Below are 23,649 nucleotides of genomic sequence, written 5' to 3'. Positions count from 1 at the left end.
TTGCTTGAGCCCAGGAGATCAAGGCTTCATCATGTCACTGCACTCCAGCCTGGGCGACAGAACAAGACCCCCATCTCTTAAAATTTCATCTCGCAGCTAGGCGTAGTGGTGCATGCCTGTAGTCTCAGCTATTCAAGAGGCTGAGGTGGGAGGGCTGCTTGGGTTGAGGAGTTCAAGTACATCCTGGACAACATGGCAAGACCACCGTCTCTTAAAAAAGAAACTTTCGGCCCGGCACGATGGCTCATGCCTGTAATCCCAGCACTTTGGGAGGCCGAGGCAGGCAGATCACCTGAGGTCAGGAGTTCAAGACCAGCCTGACCAACATGAAGAAACCCCATCTCTACTAAAAATACAAAATTAGCCGGGCATGGTAGCACATGCCTGTAATCCCAGCTACTTGGGAGGCGGAGGCAGGAGAAACACTTGAACCCAGGAGGCGGAGGTTGCGGTGAGCCGAGATTGCGCCACTGTACTCCAGCCCGAGCAAAAAGAGTGAAACTCTGTCTCAAAAAAAAAAAAAAACACAAGAAAAAGAAACTTTCATGATGTCATGTTTTCTTGCTTTGCATGTTTCTGTTCTGACATTTGTACTTAGGATTTGTTTTAATCAGCAATGGTGACACAGAAACAACTGCCTATAGAAAATTACTTTTGTCTCCCCGGGAGGCTGAGGCCGGAGAATGGCGTGAACCCGGGAGGCGGAGCTTGCAGTGAGCTGAGATCCGGCCACTGCACTCCAGCCTGGGCGACAGAGCGATACTCCGTCTCAAAAAAAAAAAAAAAAAAAAAAAATTACTTTCGTCTCCCAAGAGGGCATGCCACACCACACCAGGCCAGGCCACATTAGGAAACACCACAGTCAGTCAGGCAGTACAGAAGCAAGTGAAAAGCCTAGGCCAGAGCTTTGTTGCTACAGTGGTTGAAAGGTGTGGACACCCCCTATCGGGCAGGAAGTGAAATACTATATATTGGGGTTTGTGGTTGGAGGGACTGTAATGTGATGTTTGCATACCCACAAAAGCTGGATGGTAAGGGAAAGCTAAACAGCATTTGTTAGTTTGGCCCTGTGATTAATGGATGCTAAATACAGAATCTAAGGAAACATGGAACAATTTCTTCTGAAAATGTACGTTTATGTCTTTTAAAAAATAAATGTATATAATATCCTTAACCTTTGAGACTTATTTTCCTCTTTGAACAATAAATTAGTACATTTCCTCTTCTGTCTACCACTTTATTTTGGTTGATATTATTTATGTGTTGACTTTCATGAAATGTTTTAAATTCTATTAATAGATTTTTTTTAGCTTTAAATATCTCTTATTTAGTTTGGAGAAAGAGTCTTACTCTGTTGCCCAGGCTGGAGTACAGTGATGTGATCTTGGCTCACTGCAACCTCTGCCTCCCGGGTTCAAGCGATTCTCCTGCCTCAGCCTCCCTAGTAGCTGGGACTACAGGCGCGTGCCACCATGCCTGAGTTATTTGCTTTAAATATCTTTTAACCCCTAGCTTTTAAAGACTTCACTATATTTATGCTACTATCTACTTTCTCCTTTTTTTTTTTTTTTTTCCCCTGTAAGAGACAAGGTCTTGCTCTCTTGCCCAGGCTGGAGTACAGTGGTATAATCATAGCTCACTGTAACCTCAAACTCTTGGGCTCAAGTGATTCTCCTACTTCAGCCTGCACAGTAGCTAGGATAATAGGCATGCACCACCATGCCCAGCTATTTTTTGTAGAGAGAGGGTCTCAATGTGTTGCACAGGCTGTTCTCAAAACTGGCTTCAAGTGATCCTCCTGCCTCAACCTCCCAAAGCTCTGGGATTATAGATGTGAGCCACTGCACCTAGCCCCTCTTTTTATTCCTGATTTCTTCTTCCTCACTTAAAAAAAAAATTTACATTGTGGTCTGTAACAATAGTCTCCACATCTTAGTTTTGGTCCTACAGTTAAACATCCGATATATACTGCCAGTTCTTTTTATTTACATTTTCCATTCATCTTCTGGTTTGCTGGAAGCTGTATTTCAGTAGATTCTCCAACAATGGTTATTTCCTGAGTTCTTGTATGTTACAAAGTGTTGGTTGGATTTATACATGATTGATAGTTTGGCTGGCAACCCTGTAACATCTGAATCCTCTAACAACATATGAGAAATTCTGGTCTTATTGATCCCACCACCCAAAAGTAGAACCAGGAAAACTCCCTAGCAGGCTATGAAAGGGGCATATAACATAACCTTTTTCAATCAGATGTCTTTGGATGAGACTTCTTTTTTGAATTCAGCAATTTAGGGAGGCGCCTCATGGAGAATCCTTTTGTTGCTGTTCTGGTGTGGGTGGGGGCATTCTTCTACCTATTCTTGCTGCAGAAGTGGCAAAGGTAGGGCATGGTGGCAGTAGCACTTTCTTCCAGTGCCCTGTGTGGCAGCAGTGTCAGCAGCTTCTTCCTTGGTCTAATTCTAAGGCATGGTTTTACAAATTGCTGCTGTAAGCTTACCCTCCTGGTTCACCTGCCTTCTAATAATTCCGTGAGCTAACCAAAATTCTTTCAAAAAACTTCTCCTGCTTAATCAGTCTGTTTCTATTGTTTGCAAGCAAGACTCTATTATAAACTACAGCCTGTAGAATAAATGAGGCCTATTACTAAATGGCTAAAATCAAAAATTGGGGATTTTGTATTTTGACATGGGAAAACTATGAAATTCAAATTTTAGTGTCCATAAATATTTATTGGAACGCAGAATATGTAAATGTTCATTGGTTTATATATTTGTCTGAATGCCTACATTTGATATGCAAAACTATGAAATACACATATAAAAGGCAGGTCAAAAATGTAACTATAAAAAATTTATAAGTAATTTTAGCCTTTTGGAGAATTTATTTAACAATTAACACATGGCTACCACTACAATTTTTTTTTATTTTTTTGAGTCAAGAGTTACTCTATTGCCCAGGCTGGAGTACAGTGAATGGTGTGTTCGTGGCTCACTGTAAGCTCAAACTCCTGGGCTCTAATAATCCTCCTGCCTCAGCCTCACAAGTAGCTGAGACCACAGGGATGTGCCACCACACCCAGCTAAGTTTAATTTTTTTTTTTTTTTTTAAAGAAATGGGGTCTTGCTATGTTGCCCAAGGTTGGTCTCAAACCCTGGTCTCGAGCAATCCTCTCACCTCAGCCTCCTGAATCGCCGTGATTACAGTGTGAGCTACTGCATCTGGAGACTTTATCACTTCTTAAATTAGTTTATTATATTTAACGCTTTTTTCTTATAATACTTTTGGGACATCATTTTTCAGAGAACAGTATTTGAGTGTGTGTGTGTGTGTGTGTGTGTGTGTGTGTGTGTGTGTCTGTGCGCGCACACATATTTTCACTGAGATGGCTTTAATATGCTAATAAACCCAGAAGGCCCTAACTTGGTGAAGTCCTTTTACATAGTTTGAAGCTGGTAAACTTTTGGGCCTTTTTTCAAGAGGTAACCCTGGTCATTTAGTGATCCAATAAAGTTTTCAAAATCAGCAACCTGGAAGAAAACATCAAAAGGTTTAGCCCATTAAGTAACATGTCAAAATATTACTTTTAAAATAAATCTCTCAAACAATAATATGTAACTGTAAAGTTTTGTTGCCAAATAAAATTGTGTTTACTTCTTACAGAGCAAACTGCCTATATTTGAGCTCTGGATTCTATAAAGCCTAGATGAATAAAAAATAAAAATTCCAATAGGCAGAGAATATTTTACATTTGTTTCAGGTTAGCTGAAAAACAAAAATCAAACTAACTTTTGAAATTAAGAAGTTAATTTTCCATAATGTGTAATAGCACGTTTGAAGTGCTATTACGTTGATTTTCACAAGAACTTTGAAGTAGGAATAGCAGGTATAATCATGTCCATTTAACAGATGAGGGAACTGAGGTTAAAAGATACTAAAATGACTTATCCACAAGAAACTTTCAAAAAAACATACAGACTGTGTCTTACTACAATGTTTCCCTCTATCAAGATGCTGAAAAGCCTTTGAGAAGAAGCAGGTATGAATTTTAAATAAGTAAAAACTGTTTCTGTTCTACTATATATTAATAAGGACCTCCTGAAATTATTACAAAAGAGATTAACTAGTTTAACATACCTGAATGTTTAGTTCTTTGGCAATCTGCCGAAGTTGATGAAATTGAAATATATTATTATAAGTTCTTTCAGCAATGTTGTTGAGAGCAGAAATAAATCTTTTTGCTGTTGACCTGTTGCTCATTCCAGAACCATGCTGGGATCGCTCAAAATCTAGGTTCCCAAATTCATCAGAGTAAGTTCCTAGCATGCTTAAAAAGAAAGGAAGAAAAAAATTACCCAATGTGGCACTGCCATAGAAATTGTTGTCCTGGGCTTTGAGGTTACAGAAGAATAATTTGGAAGTAGCCACTAGGCTCACTTAGTAAACATTTCAACATGTGTTTATTGAGTGGCCACTTTGAAATTCACTATGATAAGGATTGATAAGGAATAAAAATATTTTGGACACAATTACTGCTTTTAAGAAACTTCTAAATTTGAAGAGAGAAATGCATAAAAACACAAAATTGATAAACTACAATATAAATACCTGGGACATTCTTTTTGATTCATGAAGAAAAGAAATTCTAAATATAATAAATTTAGACTTTACTGAATAAAAATGCATCCTATCTCCTGGAGCAGCATCTGGCGGCACCAGTATTTTAAATAAAAGGTATTTAAAATACTATAGGAATGAACTAGAAAGGTTATGGTGAGTTGCAGTGATAATGGTTAGATATTAAAGGATGCACCTGTTACTGCCAGATTTCTTCTGCTTCCTCTTATTTTCCCAATATCACCAAGGAAAGAAATACGTACTTGATAGTGAATTTTAGCTAGAAGTCTGAAAACACCAGTTAGAAACACAATTAACCATCCTGTTTAATCCAACTCTATTGCTGATTCCCTGCTTGAACAATGGGATAGCTGTATTTCACAGCCAGAATAACTGGCAAAACTGTTATTTAACCAGGAATTAATTAATTAGTCAAATACATACTGGTCACCTGCTGGGCAATAGGCTTATAGTGGTGAACAAAACAGGTATAATCCCTCCCCTTAAGGAGCATGCAGGAATGATTTTAATGGGTTATAAACAATAAAGCTTCCTTTTGTTCTTTGAGTAGTTAAAAGCCTACGTTATACATAAAAGCCTACATAGGAATGAGTCATTCAAATAAGACTATTAAAAATGATAAAACAGCAAGATGGTGTTTTCCTCTGAAATACAGCATAATCTCTTTTATGATGAACCTCCCATATGCTTGTTTCTCATAAGAAAGTTGTTAAAAATGTTTCGGTTAATAATAATAAGTAACATTTATCTTAATTATATTTATTTACCATAGGCTATCCCACTTAATCCTCCCAGCAATCCTGTGATTTAGGAACTATTTTTATTCCCATTTTATGGATGAAAAAACATTCTTATTAGGTTGGCGCAAGAGTAATAGTGGTTTTTGAAATTTTTTTTTCTTATGGCAAAAACTGCAACTACTTTTGCACCAATCTACACTAAGATTAAAGTGACTCGCCAGAAGTCACTTTATTAGTAAGTGGCATATCTCAGATTTGAATCTGCTACACTGCTTCAGATTTTAAAAAGCTATGTAAAATATTTGAGCTAGTTTCCTGAAACAGAAAAAAACTCACAGTGATCTCTCACCTTTGAAGGTGGCTCTGTTCTCTCTTCTGCTACCTCGTGTATTTTCAATTTTAGGAGAAAGCTTATGTCAACTGTTTACTAAATATAAGCATTTAGTTTTTAAAATAAAGCTAAGTGCTCTGGTAACTCAGACAAGCTATGTCACAGTTTAAGAACTTTCTTATTCAACTGTCGGCTTCCCAGTTAAAATGTAATCTTAAAAGGTTTAAAACCACATTAAGGGCAAAAATTGAACAAAGCTGAAGAGATGAAAACCCTGCAATGGAAGATTTAATGAATGAATGAATGAATGATTACTAAGGTCAATTTTACCATCAATGCAGGACATTTACTGAGGGCCTACTCTATGGCAGGCTCGATTCTGGGCCCTGGGAATATACTGGTAAATGAGTCAGATAAGGTCCCTGCTCTCATGAACTAAGGACAGAATGCATGTTAAGCATAACAAACAGGTAATTCATAATCTAATTTCATTGTGTTTCACTGGATCTTGATCTCTACCATGGAAGTAGTGTCAGGTAATTCCAATCAAACTATTTTCTTTTTCCTGAAAATTTTTATGAATGCCAGTAAACACACTAAGACAATTCAGGGAAACAATCTGGTAATGTCATGTGGGTACTGTTTACACTTAATAATAAGACCTCTTTTTTTCAGGGGCCCAGATGTAAACTGATCTGAAACTTGTTCAAATTTACCAAAGCAACTCTGGGAAGCAGTACGAATACAGAGTTCCATGAGTCAACACTTAAGAATTCCTCTTGGACAGGAAAGCACATGCAAACACTGTCCGACATGAGTTTTCAGACACGCAGAGAAATCTTATACCAAGTATAAGCCAACCACAAATGGGCAACATAGCATTTTTATTGAAAAGGTAATTATAGCCTAATTTACTCTGCTTAAGCATGATGCTCAGGAGAACTAATCTACCGTGTCCACAGATCAGTGAATTTATTGTGGAGAGACACTAGACAGTTGAGGTGATGTCTGTGGTCTAAGGCCTGCAGAAACTGAGCAATGGTAAAGCCTCAAAAGGAGAATGTTAATTCTGGTTAAGAGAGAAAAGGAGCAGGGTAGTGTACCCCTTAATTTGCTCAACAGATGAACAGTCTACAAAGTAGAAACATGATATTCAGGAGAGCCAGGCACCAGAGGTCATTAAAAGGAAAAGGAAATCAGGAGTGGGAATCTCAGCCACACTCCCAAAGGTGGAGTGTTCAAGTGCAGGAAGCAGAGAAAGCAAGATGCACACATCCTAGACTGTAATCACCTTCTCATCATTAAATAAGAAGTACCTATTTTTAGTCTTTGTTTTTGTTATAGGAAAAAAAGTTAAAATAAAAAAATTCTGAAATTTTGGTTGGGTTGTGACTTACTTTCCTAATGGGAAAAAATATCTCTGCTAGGTCAGTCTCTAGTCTGGTCTCTCAGAAAGCCATACCCACAAGAAGTCAGGCAGACAACTAGATTTTGTGGCCATTTTTTTACTTCATATGCTAGCATGCCATGCCCCTAGCAGCAAGTTGTATGAGAAAGTCTAGTAAATTTCTAGACTATCTGGTTGCTTATTAAATGGCAACTGGAGGGTCTCCAACATATATTGAGATCAACTGGAGAGGGACTAAAGCCAGGTTGGCAAAATTTCCAGCTACAAGATCCCTCAAACCCTAGTACTGAATCACATAAAGAGAAAATTGATGGATCAAACACTGTGTGATGCCAGGCGCAGTGGCTCCCACCTGTAATCCCAGCATTTTGGGAGGCCAAGGTGGGCAGATCACCTGAGGTCAGGAGTTCAAGACTAGCCTGGCCAACTTGGCAAAACCCCATCTCTACTAAAAATACAAAAAAATTAGCTGGGCATGGTGGCAGATGCCTATAATCCCCGTTACTCAGGAGGCTGAGGCAGAAGAATCGATTGAACCCGGAGGCAGAGGTTGCAGTAAGCTGAGATCACGCCACTGTACTCTCTAGCCTGGATGACAGAGCGAGACTCTGTCTTAAATTTAAACAAAAAAAAAAAAAAGCACTGTGTGATGCCATACCAACAGGATACTTAGACACAGAAGGTGAGTTGTTAGAAATTAGCTGAAAGGGGTCGGGAGTCAATAATTATTAATTTTTCTTATTATGAGGCAGTTACTTTGGTGCCACCAATAAAAAATTAAGAGCTGTCAATTCTAGAATCTTTAAAGCTTTCAAAGACAGCCAGTAGAACCTCACTGCTGCTTACAAACTGAGACTGAATTAAGGAGAAAGGTTCCTCTTCTTCCATGGACTTCCTGTAAGGGCAGGAAACAAGCTGCAGATGATTGCACCTTCAGGAGGTGACATGGGTGCCCTTCTACCCATATGCATACTTCCAGAGGCAGCAGAGAAAAGACAGCAGCCTCCAGGGATGGGCCAGTACCAGGCTGGGGTCAAAGAGACAACTAGGTAAAGTGTCTCCCTATGAGGAAAAGACAAGAGAAAAGGATCTGCAGCTAAGACATACTGCACAATTTAGATGGAGGGCATTGAGGACTAGAACATAAAAATTCTTTGAAAAGGGTAATTTTAGAAACTTCTTATCTAGGATGAGATCTGCCAGTTTTTGAGGCCTTCAGTTTATGGTATAACTCAGAGAAAAGGGGATCTGCTCAGCCTCATCTGAATATCAATAAAACTTGCACTATCAGGCCAGGCATGGTGGCTCACACCTATAATCCCAGCACTTTGGGAGGACGAGGCAGGCAGATCACTTAAGGCCAGGAGATGGAGACCATCCTGGTCAACATGGTGTAACCCCGTCTCTACTAAAAATACAAAAATCCGCCAGGTGTGGTGGCATGCACCTGTAGTCCCAGATACTTGGGAGGCTCAGGTAGGAGAATCACTTGAACCCAGGAGGCGCAGGTTGCAGTGAGCCAACACGCACTCCAGCCTGGGCCACAGAGCCAGACTCTGTCTCAAAAAAAAAAAAAAAAGACTTGCGCTATTGATAGTAAACAGTGTTTATTGAGTGTCCTCTAATGTATTAGAACCCTATTTATCACTTTATAGAGCATCACTGCATGACACCTCAGAGCACAATCCTTTGTGGTGTGTTTTACGGCAGAGGAAACTGAGAAGCAGTGTGTAACCTGCCATGGCAGCTCCAGGTTGGACTCCAGAGCCCTTGCTCTTCCAGCTATGCTGCACTTTTGTTCACAGCCAAAGGGGAATAGCTGGGCAAAACCACCTGGTTCTGACACGACGCAAGCCCCAGAATCAGCAGCTACTAGGACAAAAGAATTCATCTACCTTAGAAGAATCAGAAATTACTTAACAAAGTAAGATAAATAATTTCATCTTCAATATATTTTTTGGTCTTGGAAAAGTAGATTCCTAACAGATATGTATTTTCATTGCTATGAGAGGATATTAAAAATGGATTTTAAATGAAAAAAACAAGGTATAGTAGGTATATGGTATGTTGTTATAGTTACCATTTGTCTACAAAGAGGAAAAAAGAATATATAGATACATAGTCACACAAAAAACTGCTAATAATTGCCACTGGCTAGCAGGAAGAACGGGGTAGCTATTAAATAAGCAGAGTAGGAGGAAACTTTTTCCACTATATACTTTTTTTTTTTTTTGCTCAGTCACCCAGGCTCGAGTACAGTGGCACAATCTCAGCTCACTGCAACCTCCGCCTCCCAGGTTCAAGCAATTCTCCTGCCTCAGCCTCCCAAGTAATTGGGATTACAGGCGCTCACCACCATGCCTGGCTAATTTTTTGTATTTTTAGTAGAGACGGGGTTTCACCATGTCGCCCAGGCTGTTCTCGAACTCCTGACCTCAGGTGATCCACCTGCCTCAGCCTCCCAAAGTGCTGGGATTACAGGTGTGAGGCACTGTGTCCGACCTATACTTTTTGAACTTTGGAATTTTGAAGCTTATGAAAGTATGGACCTATTAAAAAATTTTTTAGCTGGAATAAAAAACCTACCTAAAATAATATTTCTGATTTTTAAAAGTCTATGTCTAAGGTAAACATATATGCTCAATTAATTTTTCTTTTCTACCTTCTAGGAATCATTATCTACTAAATGATGTAAAATGCAAAGGATACAATTTACCAATATTTATCAAAAACCTATAGTATTTACTGTTGAACCCAGAAATATCACTTCTGAGAATTTATCATGTAGGTGTACAACTTACCCACGTATATAGTATCTTACATAGAACATTACTCACTGTAGCATTATTTAAAAGCACAAGAATGGAAAATATCTATGTGTCAAAAGGGAACTGATCAAATATACTATATAGTATATCTACACTATAGAATACTCTGTAGCTATAAAAAAAGAATCTCTAGTAAGAAAAGATCTCTGAATATATTGTTAAAATTCAAAACTGATACAGAAGAGTGTAATCAGTAGACTATTTATGGAAAAGCAATGGGTTTCTGGGTGAAGGGCGAGTAGGTGGTAAATAGCACAGGAGCTAGCTCTTCTCCAATAGGTTTTGGAACTGATTATAGCACTATGTAAATGTATTACTCATTCAAAAAAATTTTTAAGATTATTTACACAGTGAGAAATATTTTAAACTAAGAAACGATACTCTGTTCAGGAGGAAAATAAGTGACCCAATGGGCTAAATAAAAGCAGCCTTGGCCTATTGCCTAATTTGAGATGGGAAGATAACTGGTATTTCATTTAAAACTATTTGAAATTTTTATCTTACCTATATTTCATAATTTCCACTATATCCTCAGCATCTTCTTTGGTTGCTTCCTCTCTCAATTCCAACCTTGCTCGTGCCTTTAAAAGAAAACACCATTTTCAGATGACAAAAGATTAATATATTTACCACAGTATGTCTAAGCTTTACTTCATTTACTAATTTTACACAAAAACTGACCTTTAGGTGAGGAAGGTCATAACATCAGAAGTCAAAATATGAAAATAATTCTCTGGGCTGGCGGTGGTGGCTCACGCCTATAATCCCAGCACTTTGGGAGGCCAAGGTGGAAAGATCACTTGAGCCCAGGAGCTCGAGACCAGCCCGGGCAACAAAGTGAGGACCTGTCTCTACAAAAAAATTTTTAAATTAGCTGGGTGCGGTGGTGTATGCCTGTAGTCCCAGCTACTTGGGAGGCTGAGGTGGGAGGATCGCTTGAGTCTGGGAGGAGAGGCTGCAATAAGCCTTGATCATGCCACTGCACTCCAGCCTAGGTGACAGAGGGAGACCCTGACTCAGGGCAAAAAAAATAAAATAAAATCTGAAACCTTGACTATGAAATTACAACTCACTTAAAATAAGGATAAAACTCGTTTTTACTTATTAATGTATCTTTCTCAGTATTCATTTCAGGAGATTGGATGATAAAATACACTTGGTTTTCCCTTGCCTTTTGCTTTTAGGAAATCATGCCTAACCAATATGGTAAAACAACGAAGAGGAGTTAATCAGATTTTAGGAGCTAGAAGTCCAAACTCTAAGCTAGCTAATCTTAACTGCTGGAGTTCTTTTAGTATTTCACAACTGTGAATAGATATTACTACTGTTAAAAACACAGGCACTATCCTTGTGAACCTGTCATGTAATAAAATAAAATACTCAAGATACCTGACACATTCCGTGTTCCCATATACTCAACTTGGGATCTCAGAATCCTAGTTAACCTAACCACTTTTCAGACATTCCAGGAGTCTCCTAAGAGTCAGTCAAAGAAAAACAAAAGTTGCATGCTAAGTAATCGATTGTATGACTAGAAAGAAGTAGCTATACTTTGATATGTTACAGACATGACAAAATCTTTTTAAAAACTTTCATCCATCCATTTCTAACGTCTCTCAATAGAAAGAAAAACGGAGTCAGTTATGCAGACAATACTTCAAAAGAGAAGTCAAGGCACACCCTTCCCCTTTAAGCCAAAAAAGCAAGACCATAAAAAGAAACAAACCTCTGTCAGACGAATCAAAGATTCCAGCTGCCTGGTAGTGATTGGTGAGCTATTTAACCTCTGGCTCTGTTTCCGGAGCTCAAGGTAAAAATCTTGAAGAACTTGAGCAGCTTCTTTGGATAGCCTTGGGTACACATACTGTCGAGCATAGCCAATGTACTTTCTCAATAGCTGGTGGGGAATGGGATCTATTGTTTCTCCAGGAACCACCTGAAGCATGATTAAAAGGCCCAAGATAACAAAGATAAGTGGCAAATAAAATCTTTCTGCTAAAATAACTTGTTTAGGCCAGGTGCAGTGGCTCACGCCTGTAGTCCCTGCACTTTGGGAAGCCAAGGAAGACACATCACCTGAGGTCAGGAGTTCAAGACCAGCCTGGCCAACACAGCAAAACCCCATCTCTACTAAAAATACAAAAATTAGCCGGGTGTAGTGGCACGCGCCTGCAGTCCCAGCTACTTGGGAGACTGAGGCAGGAGAATCCCTTGAACCCGGGAGATGGATGTTGCAGTGAGCCAAGATCACACCACTGCACTCCAGCCTGGGCGACAGAGTGAGACTATGTCTCAAAATACATAAGTAACTTGTTTAGACAAATACACAATTCTAAAAGACTCTCCAAATCAACCAAACACTTTATCTGACTTAGATTCCTTTTTTTTTTTTTTTTTTTTTTTTGAGACGGAGTCTCTCTCTGTCACTGAGGCTGGAGTACAGTGGTGTGATCTCAGCTCACTGCAACCTCTGCCTACTAGGTTCAAGCAATTCTCCTGCCTCAGCCTCCTGAGTAGCTGGGATTACAGGCACACGCCACTACACCCAGCTGATTTTTGTATTTTTAGTAGAGACAGGGTTTCATCATTTTGGCCAGGATGGTCTTGATCTCTTGACCTCGTGATCTGCCTGCATCGGCCTCCCACAGTGCTGGGATTACAGGTATGAGCCACTGCGCCAGGCTGACTTAGATTATTTCAAATGAAGTTTACATAAACTCTAGTATTGAAATATTAAAAAGTTCTGATTTAAAAAGTTTATATCCTGCTCTACAATAAGCCACACACTGAACTTTGACTTTCAAACAGAACCAAACTGAATAAGGAGAAGAAACATTTATACCTTTAGTCTTTCTGATAATGGTTTCTCAGAAACTACTTCAAGTACCAAAGTATTTGAATCTTGACTATTCGTACGAGCTACTGTGACACTGCTAATGGTTCTCTGCTTTCCAGCTCTTATTGCAATCACATGTTCAGAGAGTAAGTGATCATGATGCTCATTTGGAGTATCTAACAGGATAAAGACCAAATCAAATCTGGATAGTAGTGCACTCCCCATTCTACGAAGCATGAAAGAAAGAAGAAACAATGATTGGAATCAAAAGGAAAAACAAGAAAATTGTTTACTCACTTGTTTACTACTCAAGTTCCATGCAGAACTTGAAAAACCAAGATTTAGGTTAAAGAAATAAGCAAATAGCTTCCTGGATTTGATGTATCCACCCACTGCAACATGGGCACAAGAATTACATGTATCTACCCTGGGTAGATTGAGGACATGGCCCTTTCTCACACCACCAAACCCACTGAATTCTTCTTTATGTCCTATTATCACTAATTAGCAATACTGCTACATGACATATCAGAGGTTAGCTAGTTCAGTATTTTGTTCATGATACCATTAAAAAACAAAATCTAAGTCCCCTGGATTTTTGTTCAATAGATCTTTCTGATTTTTCTAATATAGCACTTTGTCATTTTACTAAAGAAAAACTACTAGTAGGTCGACTTTTTTGGTGGTGGTGGTAAATACCCTAAATCTCCAAGTACCAATTGTGTATTTCACTATGTATCAAAGACTGTTTCTATATTGATACATTATTAAACAACAGGAAATTAACTCCACTCCCACTAGGCTTAAGGCTCTAATTTTTTAGGAGGCACTCTTTTGTCTTTTTCTCACTTTTGTATCACTTATTTTTCCTTTTCCACACATTTTGTCCAAGAGGTACAGAATGAATTAGAAGAGAAAACACAGATATAAACATTGTTTTTGAAAAAAGCGGGATCACACAACATATTTAAGTATGTTAATGTGCTCTTCTCACTTAATAGTACAGCACAGACATGTTCCCCCATTAGTACATACAAAGCCATTTTTGTTCTCATAATCACTACAGTCTTACTATAGTTTTAAGGTGTTTCCAATTTTTGGCAGCAATAATGCTGCAATACCATGCTACAAACCTATCATTGTGCACTTGTATGACTATTTCTGTGAACAGTAGTCCTAAAAGTAGAGTGGCTATAACAAACAGAATGTGCATTTAGAATTGTGATTAACATACCAAGGGGTCCTTCAAAATAATAAATTGTGTATGTGAGAAACAATTTCTTTTTTTTTCTTTGACATGGAGTCTCACTCTTGTCACCCAGGCTGGAGTGTGGTAGCACAATCTCAGCTCACTGCAACCTCCACCTCCTGGGTTCAAGCAATTCTGCCTCAGCCCCCCAAGTAGCTGAGATTACAGGCGGCTGCCATCACGACTGGCTAATTTTTGTATTTTTACTAGAGACGGGTTTTTGCCATGTTGGCCAGGCTGGTCTCAAACTCCTGACTTCAGGTGATCCAACTGCCTCAGCCTCCCAAAGTGCTGGAATTACAGGCGTGAGTCACCCGCCCAGCCAGTGAGAAACCATTTCCACACTACTTTGCCAATAATGATTAATATTTAAAATGTTTGCCAATCTGGTGGATCTCACTGGTACTTCATTGTTTTCCAGCCTCCCAAAGTGCTAGGATTACAGGCGTGAGCCACTCGCCCAGCCATAGAGAAACCATTTCCACACTACTTTGCCAATAATGATTAATATTTAAAATGTTTGCCAATCTGGTGGATCTCACTGGTACTTCATTGTTTTACTTTGCAGTGTTTAAGCACATTTTTGTGCATTTATTGGACATCTGTAACTACTGTGAATATCCATGTATTTCCCATATAGTTCTGTGAACTATTTCTTTTTCTTATTGAATTAGAGTGATTCAATATATTAAAGGTCTAAATATTTGAAGAGACTTACTTTAAGTTCTCAGAAACTGTTTTGGCTTTATTGTAATGTCCTCCAACTGGATTTGCAGCAGCAATAATGGAAGTTCTTGCAGGAAGGCTACAAACCACACCAGCCTTAGCCAGACTAATACTTTGCTGCTCCATGGCTTCCAACAAGGCTTGATGTTGATTCCCCATCTTATCAAATTCATCGATTCCACAAATACCTACAATCAAAGTAGAATAATGCAGACAAAAACATTTTTTCTTTGGTCGAGTTCCAAATTTTATGGGATAGAAATTGTTTGACAATAATTATTGCCATTTGTTTCAGCAGTTAAAATTATAAAATGTCATACAATGGAGAATTACTGTTTGTTTCACCACAAGTAACACATTTGTCTTATTTAACTAAGTTTTCTATAATAGTTATTCCTTTAGCATTTTTCATACGCAAGGCACTGTGTTGTGAGGATTACAAAAATGAAGAGGAGGTAAGAGTAACCCTCAAAACGTTTAAGTACTTAAATTCAAACGGGTGAGATTTTACACACACACACACACACACACACACACACTTTATTAAGTATACTTCAAAACACATACAATAAGTTTATTATGTTTAATAAGTATATTTCAAAACCTATACCAGGTATTGTCTATACACTTCTATGCACTTATAGGGAAATCACTTAACCTCTTTAAACATAATACAATGCACCACCACTAACTAAAGGCACTGTATGTACCAGGAATGTCATGTCTATTGCATTAAGTTATTGGAGATTCTCTAACATTACCTTGTAATATTTGTCTTCCTTTCTCCCCATACCAGTTAGGTTAGTATCTGGGGGTCACATCTGAAGGGCTTTGCTGTGGTTAAACCCCTCCGTATCTACTCTACACCCAAGTAAGCCTTGCTAGCACAGAGGAGTATATGGAAAATAACTGCTGATTAGTCTTTTTGACCCCCAGCTGCTAACCTAACTGGTATGGGAAGCAGGGAAGACAAATAATACAAGATGATGTTAGAGAGTCCCCAATAACTTGTGCAATAGACATGACATTCTTGGTACATTCAGTGCCTTTAGTTTATTTCAACAGATTTTATTCTATCATTGAATCCATTTCTGGTTTCATGTTTGGGTTTTCTACTTCACAGAACCAATTATGTTGAATTTCCTTTGTTCTCTCTGTTACTTCCCCTCTAATTGCATTAAGCTTTGTTCTTTTGCATTCACTGTGATTATCTCAAGCCTCTCCTCTTTATAATTTCTCATTCAGCAGTGTCAATTTTACATATTAGTTTAATAACATTGTTAGTCATCAATTTGTCTCTCACATCCTTATCTTTTTGTTTTGAGCTATTTCATTAAATTTATGTTCTTATCAAACATGAAACACGGGAAATTTTCATTTGTTCCTTAGATTATAATTTTGTCTAGAGTGAGGTCTTTTATTGGGCATATTAAATGTCTTTCTTTCTTCCTACGTTATTTCTTCATAGCTGCTATGCTGTCTCTTTATCTTGCTCATGTATAACAATGGCTGCTCTGTCCAAACCTATTTTTTCCAACACAGTATACATGAATTCTTGTCAATACTCTTTTCCCAATGTAATTTCGTCCCATTTTTTCCTTTCCAGCTACAGTTTGCACTTTTCGGTAACCTAAATGATTTAGGAGGGGGAAGCAAGGGGGGGCTTTGTTGAACTTTGTGCCACTTTTCTTGCTGATCTCTCTTCTGAGGGTTTACCCCCCTCTGTTGGGAATGTGTCCCATATTCATGGCAGGGGATCCCAGTGCATTAGCCTGTTCCTGCTGTTCAATGTGGAGCTCTGGGACATAGTGAGCCTTCCCTGCCTGTGCTAAGATCCTAGCAGTGGTATACTTGAAACTAGGCCTCATAAAACTTAGAAACTAGGCCTCATATAAAAAAAATTAACACCAGGTGGCTCTGGATAGGGTCCCACCCTGATAGGGTCCCACCCTGCCAATTCCGGGAAACAACTTCATGGGGTCCCACCCTGCCAATTCCGGGGGTCCCACCCTGCCTCGAAGTTCCCGGAATCAGCAACTCTAAGAAAAAAAACCTCATAAGGTCCTGCTCTAACCAATTAGAACAAGACACCTTGCTCAGGCCATAGCTAGACCCAATTACCACGCGCCTAAAGCTTTGTTTGAATTTCGCGCCTTAAGCTGTGTTTGAACTTGTGTTTGCCTATATAAACAACCTGTAACAAGCACTCGGGGTCCCAGGGCCAACTTAGAGCTTGGGACCCTAGCGCGCTAGTAATAAATAACTCTCTGCTGTGAATCTCGTGTCGGTGATCCTTCGCGGCGACCCCTGCCCAGGAAGGAATCGACAGTTTGGTTCCAACATACTCATAGGCTTTATCTCCACCTTTCCCTGGGCTGTCTATTGCTCTGTCTGCCTATATCTCTCTGGATTCACGGTATTACTGGAAATTATCAAGATTGCTAATACAGTTCCTCAGAGATGGGGATGGGGTAGGAACAAAGTCAAGCTACTCCCTACTCTGGCTGTCACTGTTCAAAGTGGAAAGCAGGAGCTGGCAAGCCTTTTCTGCAAAGATGCAGAAGTACATATTTTAAGTTTCACAGGCCATGCACAATCTTACATATTCTTGGGCTTTTCTGTTTGTTTGTTTGTACTTTACAATCTTTTAAAAATATAAAAGCCAGTTTTAGCTTGTGGACTGTACTAAAACAGGCTGCTGGCTGGTTTGACCTATAGACCAAAGTTTACTGACCCCTTGTTTTAAAGCATAAAACATAAACTTTGAACTTTTTTTTTCTTTTGAGAGACAGAGTTTCGTTCTGTTACCAAGGCTGGAGTACAGTGGCACCATCATGTCTCACTGCAACCTCCATGTCCTTGGTTCAAGCGATTCTTGTGCCTCAGCCACCTGAGCAGCAGGGATTATAGGCATGTGCCACTTCACCCAGCTAATTTTTGTATTTTTAGTAGAGATGGGATTTTGCCATGTTGGCCAGGCTGGTCTGAAACTCATGGTCTCAAGTGCTCCGCCCGCCTTGGCCTCCCAAAGTACTGGCATTAAATTTTTTTTAAAAAACCTCCAAATCACCTTCTACTTCTAGTTAATGAAAAGTTGCATGGTTTCATGAGTATCATCTTTTTATTACTATATTTTACCTGGTACTTAGCAAAGATATTCTCACTTCTGATGAGCTATATGATAACCAGATACATGTTTTTGGTATTTATTTATTCAGCAAATATTTACTGGATATAAATGCAATAAACGTATAAATTCAATAAACTGAATGCCTTCTATATAAAAGTACTATGTTCTAGGCATGCCGGGTATGGCAGTGAAAAGACAAAATTCCCTGCTCCTGTGAAGCTTACGTTCTACTCAGCCAATACGGGGGGTAGGCAATAAAAAAGTAAATAATATAGAAGGTAAAAAGTGCTATGGAAGGAAAAAGTAGATTAGGGTAAGGAAAATAAGGTCTGCTAAGGTGGCAGCAGGGCAGGAGAGGTTATAAGTTAAAATACAGTATTTAGGGAAGGCCTCACTGGGATCAGGACAGTTGAGCAAAACATGAAGGGGGAAAGAAAACAAGCCTTTGCAGCTCTATCTGGGGTAAGAACATTCCAGGCAAACGGAACAGCAAGTACAAAGGCCCTTATGAGGAAATGTGACCTGCCTGGTGTGCTGGTGGTGTCCAAGGTAGAGCCGCCAGTGGAGCTAGAGAAGACGAAACATGGGAAGCAGCAGATAAGGAGGCAAAAGAGGTGAAACGCCAGAACATGAATGGCCCTGGACCACTCTCAAGACTTTGGCTTTCACTCTGAGCAAGATGGGCAGTTACTGGAGGGTTGTGAGCAAAAGAGTAACATAATCTAATTTTTAATGAGATTACTGTATTAAAAATAACAGGAAGGGGTAAGGGTGTTTGCAGGTATGCCAATTAGGAGATTACAGTAATAATCCACGTAAGACATGATGGTGCCATGGACCAGGGTAATGAAGAAGTGGTTAGATAGCGGATATATTTTGACAGTAGAGTCAACAAGATTTGCTGACAGATTAATATGGGGTATGAGAAAAAGTCAAGGATGGCCCCATGTTCTCTGATTTGAGCAATTAGAATGAGAGAGTTGTCATTTACTGAGATGAGGAAGACTGTGAAAATAGATTTGAAAGGCGAAATCAGGATTTTAATTTTAGACATGTTAAGTTTGAGAAATCTGTGGAGATACTGTGTAGACAATAAGAAGTATGTGCCTGATATTTAAGGGAAAAGAGATTATAAATTTAGAATTTTTCACAGATAGGTAGGTAAAGCCAATGAAACAATACAAGATCACCAAGAAGGTAAATACAGATCTAGAAGACAAAAGGTCCAAGAACTACACCTAAATTAACAACAAGTAAGAGGGTGTGGAGATGAAGAACCAGTAAAGACTGCGAAAGAAGTAAAGAATGAAGTGGCCTGGAAACCAACGAGAGTTAAAGGGTCTCAAGTAGGAGGGAGTGATTAACTGTGTCAAATGTGGCTACTAGGTCCTGGGTTCAGAAAAGTGGAAGTCACTGGAAAACCAGGAGTGAACAACCTTAACTTGACTGGAATCTGGGCACTGCCTGACAGGAACATGTTTTTCCAGTAAGGTGAAGGCATCACAAAGAGAAACCTACGTGGCAAAGCCCAGTGTAGAGGTTTCTTCTTGCTGGGCCCTATGCCTGGATTTCTTATTACCTATCACTCAAATCCTCAAAAAAAACAATGAGTTGGTTTACAATACGGCAAAACTATTCATTCTAAAGTAGGCCAGGTGCGGTGGCTCATGCCTGTAGCCTGTAATCTCAGCACTTTGGGTGGTGAGGTGGGCGGATCACTTGAGGCCAGGAGTTCAAGACCAGCCTGGCCAACATGGTGAAACCCCGTCTCTACTAAAAATACAAAAATTAGCTGGATGTGGTCATGCACACCTGTAATCCCAGCTACTCAGGAGGCTGAGGCACCAGAATGGCTTGAACCTGGAAGGCAGAGGTTGCAGAAAGCTGAGATTGCACCACTGCACTCCAGCCTGGGTGACAGAGCGAGACTGTCTCATAAAAAGAACAAAACATCTAAAGTAACAGCTCTAATCTTTTTTTTTTTTGAGACGAGTCTCGCTCTGTCTCCCAGGCTGGAGTGCAGCGGCCCGATCTCGGCTCATTGCAAGCTTCGCCTCCTGGGTTCATGCCATTATCCTGCCTCAACCTCCCGAGTAGCTGGGACTACAGGGGCCCGCCACCACGCCCGGCTAATTTTTTTGTATTTTTAGTAGAGACGGGGTTTCACCGTGTTAGCCAGGATGGTCTCGATCTCCTGACCTCGTGATCCGCGCGCCTCGGCCTCCCAAAGTGCTGGGATTACAGGCGTGAGCCACCGCGCCTGGCCGGCTAACAGCTCTAATCTCTTATTGCAAGTCCTCTGTGAGCCAGGGATGACATCCACCTTTTTGTCAGCGCCAAGATTTTTAAACTATTTAGAGCTAAATAATAGTAATGCATTCAACAAGTATTTACTATGCCCCTATGTACTAGGCAATGGGAACATGGCAGTCAACAAGACATCCAAATCCCATCCTACAGGGAGCTTACTATAAAGCTTCAAAACAGGCTTTAGAAAAAAAGATCACAAACGTGACAAGTGGTATGAAATGGGATGGGTAGGGAACTATACATATTTATCTGATTTTTACATATACTTGTATCTGCTATAAGATTCTGAAAATGAATGACATTAAGTACAGTTTCAATTCTGTAGTATAAAAATGATGATACTGCATTTCCAATGATTATTTCTGACAGTGTCAACTTACTGGTTAGGACTGTGCTATCTATATGTCTCTTAAACAGAATGTAAAGAAATTAACTGAAAAGGAAAAGGCTTTTTAAGAAGTACCAGAATCACTAGTTATTCCCTTTGGTTTCTCACCTTGATCACCAAGTACCAGGGCACCAGCTTCCAAAGCAAAATCTCCAGAGGAACTATCTTTTGAAAGAGTTACCGTCAGACCAGAGGTGGTCGTGGTGTTACCACAAACATACACGCCACGTGGAGCAACATTGCATGCTGCCTAAGGAAACAAAAAGTTTAAGGGAATCATCCAAAGTAAAAGGGAAGTAATAGCTAACAGCAGTTGCTCACAGACGTTAGGTACATGCTAGGTATTCTTTTAAGAGCTTTACTGTACAAGGTGCACCATCACCATCAGAGGAAGGTATTATTATATCCTGATTTACTGATGTCAAAACCAAGGCCAACAAAGAGTGAATGAGGAACTACACAGCTATGAAAGTGGAAAGTCAGGATTCAATCAAACCCAGGCAGTCAGATTCTGAAGTCTGTGGTCATATAAATACTCAACACAATTCTAATTTATCCTTCATTTTCTAGTTCGAAAAGCAAAAACATGAGTACCAATTTTAATTTTGAAGGTTCCAATGCTTCTTTAAACATCAGGTAATAAAATGGCCTAATACATGCTCACCTTCTGAGCAAACATGCTATAACAGGCCAGAAAAGTAAACAGCACAAGAGTTAAAAGCATAGCTCTCTGCAGTCAGGCAGATGTGTTTAAATCGTGGCTCCACCATGCACCAGCTGTGTGGCTCTCAGACCTCTCTGAGCCTCAGCTTCCTTATGTTTTATCACAGCGTTGCCCTGAACAATAAATGAAATCATGTATGCAAGGCACTTGATTTGGTACCTGGCACATAAGGCTTGAACGGCTTGAACCTGGAAGGCAGAGGTTGCAGAAAGCTGAGATAGTATTCACATCTCAAACACCCACTGTTATCTTATGCTGCTGGCTCAATAAATAGTAATTACCATTATTTTTGTTACTTACATAGTCTTTCTGAGAAACCTTATAACACACAGAATATCATGATTTACTAGGTAGTCAGAAGAAAACACAATTAAAAATACAAAGTAAATGGTTCACAATGGTTGGTGTTAGCCTAATTTTTATTTTGTTTTGTTATATTTATTTATTTATTTATTATTTTTAAGACAGGGTCTTACTCTGTTGTCCAGGCTGGAGTGCAGTGGCACAATCCTAGCTCACAGCAACCTTGAACTCCGGGGCTCAAGTGATCGTCCTGCCTCAACTTCCCTAGTAGCTGGGACTACAGGAGCATGCCACCGTGACTAACTAATTAATTTTTTGTAGAAACAAGGTCTCACTATGTTGCCCAGGCTGGTCTAAAACTTCTAGGCTCAAGTGATTCTCCCACTTCAGCCTCCTGAGTAGCTGGGACTATAGGCACATGCCATCACACCTAATTTTTTTTAAATTGTTTTTAAAGACGGGATCTCACTATATTGTCCAGCTTGGTCCTCCTGCCTCAGCCTCCCAAAGTGTTGAGATTACAGGCATGAGCCACTGCACCCAGCCTGTTAGTCTCGTTTTTAAAAACCCTGGCTTAGTGTGGCTTAGATGTCATACTCTATGCTATTCAGAATGTTTAATTTCCACTAATATTACAGATTCTATTTTTAAATTGAGCCAAAAGCATTATTCCAGATCTGAAAAACAAGAAAAACTGCCAGTGTAACTTCTTGGTATTAACACTTTCAATACCACTACATATATTTTAGAACAACTATCTGCCAAGAAACATTGGGGAAAAAAAAAAAAAGAGCAAAAAAAGGAAGTTTTATATACTGCAAACAATATGTATAAATTATGAGATGTGTACAGATAAGACACTCCAGGGGTTAGAGCAGGCTCCCACCTATAATTCACTAATTCCAAAGTTACACACACACACGTGTACACCACCACAAAAGACAGAAAAAAAAGTTGTAACAATTCAGATCCCCACATGCATCTTTTCCAACATATTCTAAATATACTGTTTTCTTTTCTTTTCTTTTTTTTTTTTTGAGACGGAGTCTTGCTCTGTTTCCCAGGCTGGAGTATAGTGGCACAGTCTGGGCTCACTGCAACCTCCACCTCTCGGGTTCAAGTGATTCTCCTGCCTCAGCCTCCTGAGGAGCTGGGATTACAGGCGCCCGCCACCACGCCCAGCTAGTTTTTGTGTTTTTAGTAGAGACCGGATTTCACCATGTTGGTCAGGCTGGTCTCGAACTCCTGACCTTGTGATCCACCCACCCCCTTTTTTTTTTAAGACAAGGTCTTGCTCTATTGCCCAGGCTGGGGTGCAGTTGCACAACCATGGCTCCCGGCATTCTCCAACTCCTAGGCTCAAGCAATCCTCCTGCTGCAGCCTCCGGAGTAGCAGGAACTACAGGTGTGCGCTACCATGCCCAGCTAATTATTTTATTTTTTGTAGAGATAGGGTCTCACTTTGTTGCCCAGGCTGGTCTTGAACTCCAGGCCTCAAGTAATCCTTCCGACTCGGCCTCCCAAAGTGTTAGGATTACAGGCGTAAGCCACTGCACCCAGATTCTTGTTCATTATGAGCTTTGTTTCACCTATAAGGGGTACCCTGAGCCTCTGTTGTCAGGCTACATTGTAGCGAGGTCTCAGAGCAGAATTTATTTTTTAAAAAGTAGCCCCAGCTGGCCAAAAGGAACCAAACATAGATGAAATGTCATAGTAGGAATTAAAATGACTGGTTTAACACTCAACCACAAGCAATAAAGGATAACTCAGATATGAAGGACAGTGGGTTTATAGTGTAATGACAAGATCAAAGCAGTTCGCAAGCCTGGCTGCATATTAGAATCATCTGTGGACTGTTGTACACATATAGACACTAGGACTCTAACATGGAAATTCTGAACTCAATTGGCTTGCAGTGGGCTATGGTATTTTCAAAGAGCTCCAAAGGTAATTAAGATATACAGCCAGGTCCCAATCCTTGGACAAAGATTTAGGAGCCACACTACTACAACTTACAAAAGGGCCAGAGAAGCCCTGG

At 39.7% G+C, this 23,649-nt stretch overlaps 1 protein-coding gene across 4 annotated transcripts in view; it reads right to left on the bottom strand.

The window, feature by feature from the left end:
- Positions 1–1,549: 1,549 nt before the first annotated feature.
- The window catches only part of LOC105481546 (minichromosome maintenance 8 homologous recombination repair factor), a 45,307-nt gene continuing 23,207 nt past the window's right edge, over positions 1,550–23,649 (bottom strand). For all 4 annotated transcript variants that reach the window (XM_071079646.1, XM_071079645.1, XM_071079647.1 and 1 more), the window contains 7 exons: positions 20,693–20,834; positions 14,749–14,944; positions 12,788–13,007; positions 11,672–11,881; positions 10,450–10,526; positions 4,138–4,327; positions 1,550–3,530 (listed from right to left, as the gene is read on the bottom strand). In XM_071079646.1, coding sequence (XP_070935747.1) covers positions 3,438–3,530; positions 4,138–4,327; positions 10,450–10,526; positions 11,672–11,881; positions 12,788–13,007; positions 14,749–14,944; positions 20,693–20,834 — 1,128 coding nt within the window. In that variant the 3' untranslated portion in view covers positions 1,550–3,437. The remainder of the gene's footprint in view (positions 3,531–4,137; positions 4,328–10,449; positions 10,527–11,671; positions 11,882–12,787; positions 13,008–14,748; positions 14,945–20,692; positions 20,835–23,649) is intronic.

The sequence above is a fragment of the Macaca nemestrina genome, chromosome 15 (assembly GCF_043159975.1).
Source record: "Macaca nemestrina isolate mMacNem1 chromosome 15, mMacNem.hap1, whole genome shotgun sequence".
In the NCBI taxonomy this organism is placed as follows: Eukaryota; Metazoa; Chordata; class Mammalia; order Primates; family Cercopithecidae; genus Macaca; species Macaca nemestrina.
The sequence above is the reverse complement of the archived record's forward strand: the minus strand, read 5'-3'. Positions and strand labels throughout refer to the sequence as shown.